General features: G+C 34.5%; 1 protein-coding gene across 1 annotated transcript; it reads left to right on the top strand.

The window, feature by feature from the left end:
- Positions 1-4,874: 4,874 nt before the first annotated feature.
- On the top strand, positions 4,875-9,752 carry LOC107425989 (RNA demethylase ALKBH10B). Its single transcript, XM_016036067.4, has 7 exons — positions 4,875-5,724; positions 7,391-7,521; positions 7,662-7,779; positions 8,074-8,190; positions 8,302-8,417; positions 8,598-8,752; positions 8,932-9,752. Exons 1-7 carry the CDS (start codon positions 5,184-5,186, stop codon positions 9,419-9,421), a joined length of 1,668 nt encoding a protein of 555 aa, XP_015891553.2. The 5' UTR covers positions 4,875-5,183; the 3' UTR covers positions 9,422-9,752.
- The last annotated feature ends 1,333 nt before the right edge of the window (positions 9,753-11,085 follow it).

Here is an 11,085-nt window from a genome sequence, read left to right as displayed (position 1 = left end):
TTAAAAATTATTTTGGGCATTAAAAAAATAAAAAAAACCTTTTGATTATAGGACTTAAAATTTAGAAAATATTGTTAATTTTTTTAGCTGTTACTTATAGTAACTAAAAGAATTTTAAAACTTGCCATCAACAATGATAATTATCGTATTGTTAACATGATAATTAATAATTGATTGTATTTAATTATATATTTTTTTTCTAAAATTTTAGAAAATTGAACGGTTATGGACAATAATTTCAATTGTCATATATAACATAAATTTTACTGTGATTTTTTAAATTAAGATTTGCAGACCATTTCTTTTCCAAACATATTATGGTTGATTAAAATCTAAACCAACAAATCAAATTTTGACATTTATTACCAAAAATAAAATTTTGACATTTAGATTGAGTTCAATATTCAAAATATCGTGAATGTTTTTATTCCAATCACTTTTGACAAATATTTTTTATCTAATATAAATAATAAAAAGAACCTATTTATATTCGTGAACCTTTTTCTCCACCAAGGGATGCGATGAATCCACATGTCATGTATACCATAAAAGTGAAAGACACTTTTCTTCTCATTTTGAATGGTTCACAGTCCAAGTAGATGTATCGTGAGTTGTCTACATGTCGTCTACCGTTCAATTCACAAAAAGGTGGCTCCAAGCACATTAAGATTATGGAAGAAGGAGAAAAAAAGATGGGCATCTTATCATATTGGTGTTCAAGTGTTTTAGGTAAGATATACAGTTAGGTGTAAATATGGGTAAGATATATATATATATATATATATAGAAATTGCAGTGAGACAAATAGGTGCAAAATGGACAAATTATAAGTGGATCAAGTGAAATTACGGATAAAAGAAATTGTAAATCATACACTTGATATTTTGTCTATGTTTAATACCAAATCAATTTAATATTGTTCACTATAATATTACCAACAGAGAACCATTTATTGAAATATATATATATATATATATATAGAACTCAAGTTACATGTCAGCTTTACTCCCTAGAATTGGAAGAATTTTGATAGATTAAAAACGTACATTGTGATCGAGAATGTATCACACAGAACAATGCATGATTCTCATCTTGAATGGCATCTCACTCTCTAATTCTTATAAGAATATGCTTTTTATACAATTTTGGAGTTATGGTTTTTGATGTAGATCGTGATATATGTACGTAGATGTCAAGATTTTATTGGTTGATCAAAATCTGACCTTATATATTTTTGGGGTCTTGTGGGTAATAGTTATGGGATGGTCTCCATCCAATTGGCACACTTTTTAGGGCTACTTTTAACATGGACCTCTCATGTGCACCCTTGACTTTTGGCTAAAAAGGGAAGGTGGAATCAGGGCCTTTGCATGGTGGGTACCACTTTAATGGTCAGCTTAGCTTCTATTTATATATATATATATATATAGATATTGATAATATTATGTTATCCAGCTTGGCTTGGCTTTGTAAACTTAGCCAGAAAAAGTTGTGTTCTTGAAGCTTTATCGTGATTCTCTTCTGCCTGTCACCGAAGAACCCCAAAAAGCTTTAAAAATGTTAGTAAAGAGTTACGTGCCCCACCCCTAAAGATTGGGCTTGTCATCTTTTTTACGACCCATAATTTTTTTTTTTTTTTTTTTTTGCTTCAATACAACCTATAAAATTAAGCTTTTTCAAAAGAGGATAATCTTTGTTTCAGTTCTCCTAAGATAAATTTTCTTTGGTACAATAAAGATAATTTAACTTATTATATTAGGGATTCTGTAACTTTTTCTTTTCCCCTTTATATATATATATATATATTTTTATAATACTGACTTTTTTCCCAAAGGGTATTGATGTTGGCATTTAATAAATAGTTTTACTACAGTTTTTTTTAGCATGTGGGTGCTCAAATTCAAAATCGATAAGAAGGTGATAGTTGGGATGGTGGTTATTAACTAGGACGAAGAATCATTGATTAGTTGAATAGATAGCACATAAATATCACGCCTGCAGCCAAAGGAGAGATTTAAAACCCTAAGTAATTAGTCACTTAGGGAAATTCAAAGTTTCAAGCATTATGTTTGATTTACAGTACCTTTTTTTTTTTTTTTTTTTGTTGCTTAAAGATTTACAGTACTTGTACTAATAGGGATTTTGACTTTAATGGTAAATATTAATATCCATTTTTAATATTATAGTATTTACAGAACAATCTAATAACAAAATTTTTGAAAAAAATTTCATGGGTGACAAATAATAATAAAATAACTCATCAACAAATATATGAGCAAAAATTTAAACGGATTTTTCTATGCTTTTGTGCATACACATATATGTATAGTACATGTAGACCCACATAAATGATTTTGAGATGTGCTGATTACTACATGAAGAATTAGAATTTCATTGCCCATTATTGTTGGCATTTCCCACCCGCAACGTACAAGGGAATAAAATTCTGATGGGAAAAGCAATTCTTTTATATATATATATATATTTGGTCTTTTTTCTTTGTGCAAGAAGCTGGGGAATAAGACATTCTTTAAAGAACAAACCTATTAAAGCCAGCAAAGCTCTGGGAAAAAATAAAATTCCTCTTTCGATTGGACGCTTGGAAAGGTACTTTTAAAAGGAAACAAAATAGGATTTGGGAACCCAAAGCCAAGCCAAGCCAAGCCAGGCCGAGCCCAATATGAAAGAGAGGCCTAAACAGCTATGAAGCTGGCGTGGACGTTGAGATTGCAACAGAATGCGAAATTGTTCGTTTTTATATAAAAAGGAAAAAAATGATTTTAAAAAAACAAAAAAAAAGGTGGTATCGTAAGCATGTGCGCAATGCGCTTCCGGTGGACACAACGACCCACCTCAACTCCCTTGGGCCCACACCTACTGTCTGTGGGATCCACATCCCCTCTTGCACCCCCGACCCTACCCGTTGCCCCTACCCTCTTCCCCAGTCTATAAGCCAACAATGGAGGGCACAGAGCGCTCCACTGTGGACCCCACCACCAAAACGGAACCCCCACCCTCCTCTTTCATCTACAGTGATCGTGGACTGTTCACTCCTCTGCTTTGCCTCCACATACATGGCATCTTCACGGTTCTCCATCTCATTAATTTTCCTCTTTCAACTTGGTTCTTGGTAATTTACTAAAATGCCTTCTCTTTTTTTTTTTTGGGTGTTTCTTTCCCATTTATTTCCCCCAATTTGTTTTCATTTATTAATTGCTTTCACATTACTTCTCCATTGACCACATAAATAAAGATAAGATAAATTGTTTCGGTTCTATCGAGGAAAAAAAAAAAAACATAATAAAGATATATAGATATTTTGATGATACAATTAAATCCAATTTAATTCTTTATGAGATTGTAATTGAATACCATTATAAAAATAGAAAACAAAACAAATTAAGTTTACACCAAATTTATAGTTTGTGTTACTGCAAAAAATTTATTATGTAAATGCAATCTAATTATTGAATATAATAGATAATGTTAAAATTAGTGTAAATATAAAAACTTAACATGCAAATTAACAACGAGTTGTAAAATCCAATGGATGGTAAGGATATAAGGATGTTTGAATATTAAATGGAACTTTATGCAAATTACGAGTTGTTACAATCCATAAACTTCATTATGTCCAACTCACTTTCTTGTAAGATTTGCAAATTCCATGTATAAGGATATAAATAGTTTAAAAATTGTATACAAGTTACATGTGTTTTACTGCATAATATTAAATATGAAACGCAATATGCCTAAAATGGCAAATAAGGGTAAAGTCAAGTAACATAGAAATATATATATATATATATATATATATATATATATATATATATATATATATATATATGTATACACACAATAATGCTAGAATTATGAAAATATTAATCAACTTTATTTATCAAATAATTTTATAAATAATAGATATATTAATATTTAATTTGTTTATTTTTATGATTTCATTTTTGAATTATATAAATATATGAATTGACAATCTATTAATATGTATCATTTAAAAAATAAAATTATTAAATTATTAATACAAAAATTAGGAAATGTAACAGTGCATAAACTTGTCCCTTCAAGGATTATGCATGGTAAAAATCATTTTATTTGGATATACGAGTTCGAATCATTCAACTTCAAAATATACATATACAAACTATGCATAAATAAAATTCATTAATATCAACTTAGTTTCTTATGATCATGAATATTCTAATAATATTTGAATTGATATTTATGAATTTTTGATAGACTATAATCTATATTTATAAATGATAAAAAAACACTTATAATGTAACATTCCAATGAGAAACACATTGATTTTTTTTATTTCCTTCTTTTTTCAGTGTCTCATCGATTACCTCATTAGAAAGAAGGGAAACCTTTTATAATTTCAATTCATTTTCTCTCTGTCTAATTATTAGAAATTTAACCTTATTTATAAAAATCATATATACAAGGAAATTAAGATACGCTCACTCGCTAGAATTTTACCAAAACAGTAACATAACCTAAATATAATCTGACCTACCAATTTTAAAATATTTAACCCACCCCAGACCCCACCACCCCAAAAAAAGAAAAAAGAAAAAATGTAATTTTCCAAAATTGTCCAAAAATTGCATGAAATCCCCCGCTTACAATATTTTCCACGTGCGGCATACAGCAATGATTAATCATAATACACGATACCTAACTCTTTTTGATGAAAAGGAGGTCATATGAGTAAATTCATCCCTCCACCTGCCCCTCAGGGCTTTTATACGCAGTTTGTAACAACACCCTTCTGCCTTGCTAACCATCCTTCATAGCCAACCAACCTCTATTTCCATTTTGCCACGTCACCACTATAAAACGACACGTCACCACATTGTTTACCACCTGTACGGATGCCAATTTCAGGGTCTAAATACTATTCTGCGTTGTATTGTGTGTGTATATATAAATAATTCCATCTCCAAAACCCCTCCATGTGAAAGCCCAATTCCTCCTAAATCTCTCTCTCTCTCTCTCTCTCTGATATATTTCACCGAGCCCTCGGCCGACAGGTAATACATAATCCTATATAAAGACCGATATTTCGGAGCTTTCGACGCCGGAGAGTACTGAGAGAATCGGTTTCGGGTTTTACTAGTTTTCGGGACTGTGATATATACGAATTTAAAAAAAAATAAAAAATAATGCCGATGGCGGCTGGACCAGCTGCGTCGCCGACCGATCGAGCTGCTCCGGCGGTGATGGGACCGGCAATGATGCCTATGCAAACTCCCATGACGGTTATGTCGGACGCGTTCGCTAAGGACGCCATAATCGCGTGGTTCCAAGGCGAGTTCGCGGCGGCTAACGCGATCATCGACTCCCTTTGCGGTCACCTTGGGCAGCTCAGTGGTGGGGGTTCCGACTATGAGGCCGTATTCGCCGCTGTTCACCGTCGGAGGCTTAATTGGATCCCTGTGCTCCAGATGCAGAAGTACCACTCCATCGCCGACGTGGCGCTGGAGCTCCGCCGTGTTGCGGCGAAGAAGGTGGAGGAAGATGGCAGGGGCAGAAACGATATCGTCGATGTTGAAGCTGGGAAAAAGTGTGAGGAGGTGAAGTCGTGTTTGGATGATGAGAAAGCGGAAGTAATTAATGAGAAAGTGGCGGAAAGCATTGAAAATGGCTGTCCTGATGAGGTTGCCGAAGAGGGCGATTCACCGGCCAGCGAGATTACTGATTCAGGTAAGTATATATAAATTTCAAATGTTTTATTTTAGAATTTCATAAGTATATATAAATTTCAAATGTTTTATTTTAGAATTTCATCTTTTTGTTAAATATTTGATTGAAAAAAAGGATCTCGATGCTTCTTGCGATTGTTTCTCCAAATTGTTATGCCCTATTATGGGAGCGAAATTATCAAAGCTCCGAAAATTTTGAGATTTTTTTATTTGTTTGATCAAATATTTTTCTGCAGCCTTTCAATTTTCCGATTTTTCAAAATGTGAAGCGAAGTAGCTGTGGCTGGCATATATCAATATATGTATATATTGATCCAGTTTTGTTCTTTTATTTTTTTCAGTATACTTAAAATAATTTGATTACAAAACGTACAAAAGGAAAAAGCAATGGTCTTAAAAATCTCAAAAAGTTTTCAGCGTTTGGTTCCCGAGAAAATAAATCCGTTATTAAAAAATATATATATTATATTTTTTTCCATAGAGTTCGTGATTTCATTTATTTTACTGTCTTATATTATATTAACAAAATAGGAAGTTACCTTTTCCTCCCTTTAGTTAGGAACCAAACGGAGATATGTTTTTTCTCCACCAGATCCGAGATTCAAACCTCCAATTGCAAATTTTCTCTGACTTTGAATTGAACGTTCATGTTGAATAGAGATAGATGTCGTTTTAGCGTTTTGATCCGTCTATTTTATTTTTTTAAATTTTTTCCTCACTATTTTTAATAAATTTTTTTTGAAGAAATATAAAAAAAAATAAATAAATATATATATATATATATATATGTATATATTTATATTTGTTGAAAAAATAATATACGTAATGTCAAAATGCGGTTGATATTTCCCGAGGTTCAAAATGGGGTTTGGGAATTTCGAGGTGGGGAAAAAAGTTTGGCTGCATCCTGTGTTACAGGTAGTTTCGGGGGTAGCGAATACTATATTAGCATCAGGTTGATGTAACACCTCTCGATGCGTGCCATTCATTTTTTATTTTAGGCGGCGGCTGATCAGAGCCGTTTGATTGTTAGTTGACGTCACGGGGTGTGCCTCGTTGATCAACCAAAGTGGGTAGTTGGGCCCTTTATTTGACAAAATTACGAGTGCTAATCCCAATGTTGAACAAATTTATGACTCGTGAGCCATGGACTCATCTGTTTCTGATCGAGTTGCCGGGTCAACTCCGTGGTCATTGGGTGGGCGATCCAATGAGTGTGGAAGACAAAAAGTACTGGTGTTTGGGCAGGCGTTTAAGCTTGCTCTACGGTCTGATATCAAGCACCTGTTTAGCGTATCGCCTTTGTTTGTTCCTCTGTCCGGCCTTTTTGGGTTACGGTCCGGCACTTTGATGTGGTGGTGCTGCTGACTGTTCAGTGACAGCTTTTCTTTGTTGTAAAAAGCACCAAACATGTCCCATAAAGAGACAATTACCACAAAAATGTCCCATAAAGAAAGATTAAAATAATAATAATAAATTGTTTTAAATGCTCGATTAAACTAATGTGGAAATTTAATATAATAATGTTGTGTTACCAATTATGGAATGTAATTTTATAGTACAAAAGTAATTTATGATTTGACAAGTGATTAAATAATTAAAAAGTAATTTATGATTTGACAAGTGATTAAATAATTAAGGATTTTGATGTTGTTAATGGAGTACAGGATCTCAAGAAGTGCAGGCGGATTCAACAAATGTTGAGATATGTTCTAATCATGAAGATTGCGAGGCGCGTCGTGATCAGATCAAATTGACAAAGGGTTTCTCAGCGAAAGAACCAGTGAAGGGGCACATGGCGAGTTTTATTTTTTTAACATTCTTATTTATCAAAACTGAACCAAAAAAGAAGATGGAATTTCAGACCAATAGATTTATGTTTCTAGGATAGAAATTAGCTAAGCAATTACTGAGTGATAAATGGTATCTGATTGGCAGGTGAATGTTGTGAAGGGGCTTAAGTTATATGAAAACATGTTCACTGATTCTGAGCTCACCAAATTGATTGATTTCGCTAATGAACTCCGGGCAGCTGGCCAGAATGGAGAGCTCTCAGGTGACTTGGTTTCCCAAATATTAAAGCTTGTTTCTTGTGATAATTTACTCCTCTGCTATTAATACTGGATTTTTACAGGTAACTGTTCAATATGCATAACTAGAACCGAAATTCATTTTCATTTTCATTTTTTCGGTCGATCACGTGGAGTAAGTGAAAAATTGGGCGGTATTCAAGATAATTTTATGAAATGCATAAGTGAATTTTTGTTTTACTTGTTGTCGTCTTCAACATGGTGGGAAATATAGTTTTATAAACAAATTGTAATATAAAAATCTTCTTAATTTTATACAGGCGAGACCTTTATTTTATTCAACAAGCAGATGAAGGGAAACAAGAGAGAGCTGATTCAGTTTGGAGTTCCAATTTTCGGACATATCAAAGAGGAAGCTACAAGTAACAATCAAACAAGTAAGACTAATTTCTAGTTTTAGTAGAATTTTTTATTTTGTTTTTCAAAAAATAGGGTGTGTATAAGAATATACAACGGCTTTCGTAATTGGACTTTTCTCTAATTTATAGGCAACATAGAGCCAATTCCAGCTCTACTCCAAAGTGTCATTGACCACCTTATACAATGGCAACTAGTTCCAGAGTATAAAAGACCAAATGGTTGCATCATCAACTTTTTCGAGGAGGTATTCTCTGTTTTGCTCCATTATCATGTTCCCTCCTCTGTTATTGTTTACTAGAACATAGCTGCAAAGAGGGCGCTTCACAGGATTGGTTTGTGTTATGAGCCTTAATTTCTGTAACTTCTTTATGAAATGAAAGAGAAAAGCAAAGAGATCACATGCTTTTATTTTCTTTCTGTGCAGGGAGAATATTCACAACCATTCCTGAAACCGCCTCATTTGGACCAACCCATCTCCACTCTGCTCCTCTCTGAATCAACCATGGCTTATGGACGCATTCTAGTGAGTGACAGTGATGGAAACTACAAGGGACCTCTCACCCTCTCGTTGAAGGAAGGGTATGTTCTTAATGTTTCTTTAGTTGTATTAAACGTGTCTGAGAGTCTTTCTCATCGGTTATTGCTCGTTTTGAAACAAAGACGCTGCAAAAGAAACAGAAAAACTATATGGAGTCTCTAGTGGCTGAAATAAAGTATTAGTACGTTATCCTTCTTACAATTTCTTGTGACTTCTTTAGGTCTCTTTTAGTTATGAGAGGAAACAGTGCTGATATGGCAAGGCATGTCATGTGTCCATCTCCTAACAATAGGATCATCATCACGTTCTTCCGAGTCCGACCAGACTCGAGCCAATGCCAGTCACCAACAAGTCCTCCTGCCAGTGGAGCCATGACTTTATGGCAACCAGGGGTTCAGAGCCCTTATCCAATGGCAAATGGAGCACTCAATTGCTACGAGTCGATGGATATGATGCCTAAGTGGGGAGTTCTTCGTGCTCCAGTGGTCATGCTAGCTCCTGTTCGCCCTATGGTGCTGAGTCCCCGAAGAATTCCTCGAGGTGGTACTGGAGTTTTCTTGCCATGGGCTGTGGGATCAAGAAAACCAGCAAAGCATCTTCCACCTCGTGCTCAGAAAGGACGGCTTCTTGCATTGCCTTCACCAGCTGAAACTCATGTGATGGAATCAACTTCTCAACCAGGCATCAATGGAGATGCAAAAGTGGTATGAACTTAGTTGGAGGCAGCCCTGGGTTCAAAGCTATATGAATCAGCAAGGCAGTTTCATGGTTAACTTCCTTGCTCTGGAGAGATATTCTTGTTGTACAAACAGGGCCTAGGCGCTGTTAGAGGAGTGTTTTTATTCATTTTTTTCTTCTTTCTTTCTTTGCTTTTTCCTTTATTGGTCACTATATCTATTCTTGAATGCAAATCATGGTAGGGCTTCAGGGGTAATCAAGCTTCAAGTCTGCGAAGTGTGAATTAACTCAAGTAAAGGGCAGAATTTTGTATTAAGTTATATTAATCTTCCTTATAGACAGGTTAAATTATTTTGTGGGTTATATTCAGCTTTCTTATTTCTTCAGAAAACATGAATTATCCGAGCTGCATGTTACACCGGCTTCTTATAGATCTGCTTATCTTGAGAAGTTATAACAATTTGAACTGGCATCTTTTGGATTTGTCCTACTCCTAGTATCCATTTGGTGGTATCCGGTTTCTCACAGCCATTTTCCATCCGGATTTGCAGTTCTCTTAGCTACACCAAGAAGAAATAGAAGAAAATTTGCAATACCATAATAACTTTCTCTGACTGTCATATTTCCTTGAATATTGTGCTAACTGCAGAAGAAAAACAATCTAGCAAAAACAGACTTGTTCTTCAAGTCTCTGACACCCAAAAGTTTCGTTTTCCTCTCAGCTTCTCACCAACTTCCTTTTGAATTTTTATTTTGAATTTTCCTTTTGGTAAACAGCTTCGCACCACCTTTCAAGTAACTGTAGTATAGCTGGTGAAAGTGGACTTTTAAAACTGAAAGGGTGAAAGCATATCAAACCTCCAAAATTCTAGCGTAGAAAACTGATCGCTACTAGAAAGAAGTGAGAAGAAGGTCAATTTAAGAGTCTTGCTTGAGGTGGCAAGGTCTTTCAGCCTTTCTGCAGAGCAATTGCGGGTAAAGCCATACAACATATCAATTCAAGTCTTCATGGTCCCCAGCCACCCGGCAGTCTAACTCCAATATATGAAACAGTGAGCTCTCATATTGTTTGTGGTCAGGGACAAGGTCCCCTAATATTTATACATAATCATCCTATGTAATCCTATTCAGACCTTGACTTGGGAAAATATGATGGCATTCACCAGAAATACAACTTGCGTATGTTTTCTCGATTAATTTCAACAATTTCAGCGTGTTCTATGCACATAATCCACATTGCAGCCAAAAATCACCGAAGGCAAAGGGTAAGTGCGGGGGCTTTAATGTATGCATCAAATCTGTCCGTCATATACCTAACAATTCCTCATTTGCAGCTCATGCCTAAACAAGGTAAGGACATTTAACTTGAATGCATCATTTTCTGACAAGTTGAAGTTAAAAGAGTCTCAAATGGAAAAGTTGTACTTAATGGCTCCGATTAGTTCTGTTGGAGAATGGTCATATCATATGAAAGAACTTGTGATTCAATTAAAGGTTCTGAACTGGTCTGATGGAGTATATAATTCACTTCTAAGAATTAGAAGCTCTGCCAGTTTTTAGGTGCCAGTTTTTATGTGCAATCTGTTAGGACTCACATGCCTCAACTGCAAATTTTACAAATTAATGGTGGCATGGAAAAAAGAAGAAAATCATAATATCATGACAACAGATTCTTCATACTTGCAAATTATGGATA

This window comes from Ziziphus jujuba, chromosome 9, assembly GCF_031755915.1.
Source record: "Ziziphus jujuba cultivar Dongzao chromosome 9, ASM3175591v1".
NCBI classification, from domain to species: Eukaryota; Viridiplantae; Streptophyta; class Magnoliopsida; order Rosales; family Rhamnaceae; genus Ziziphus; species Ziziphus jujuba.
This window is presented reverse-complemented; position numbering and strand designations above follow the sequence as displayed.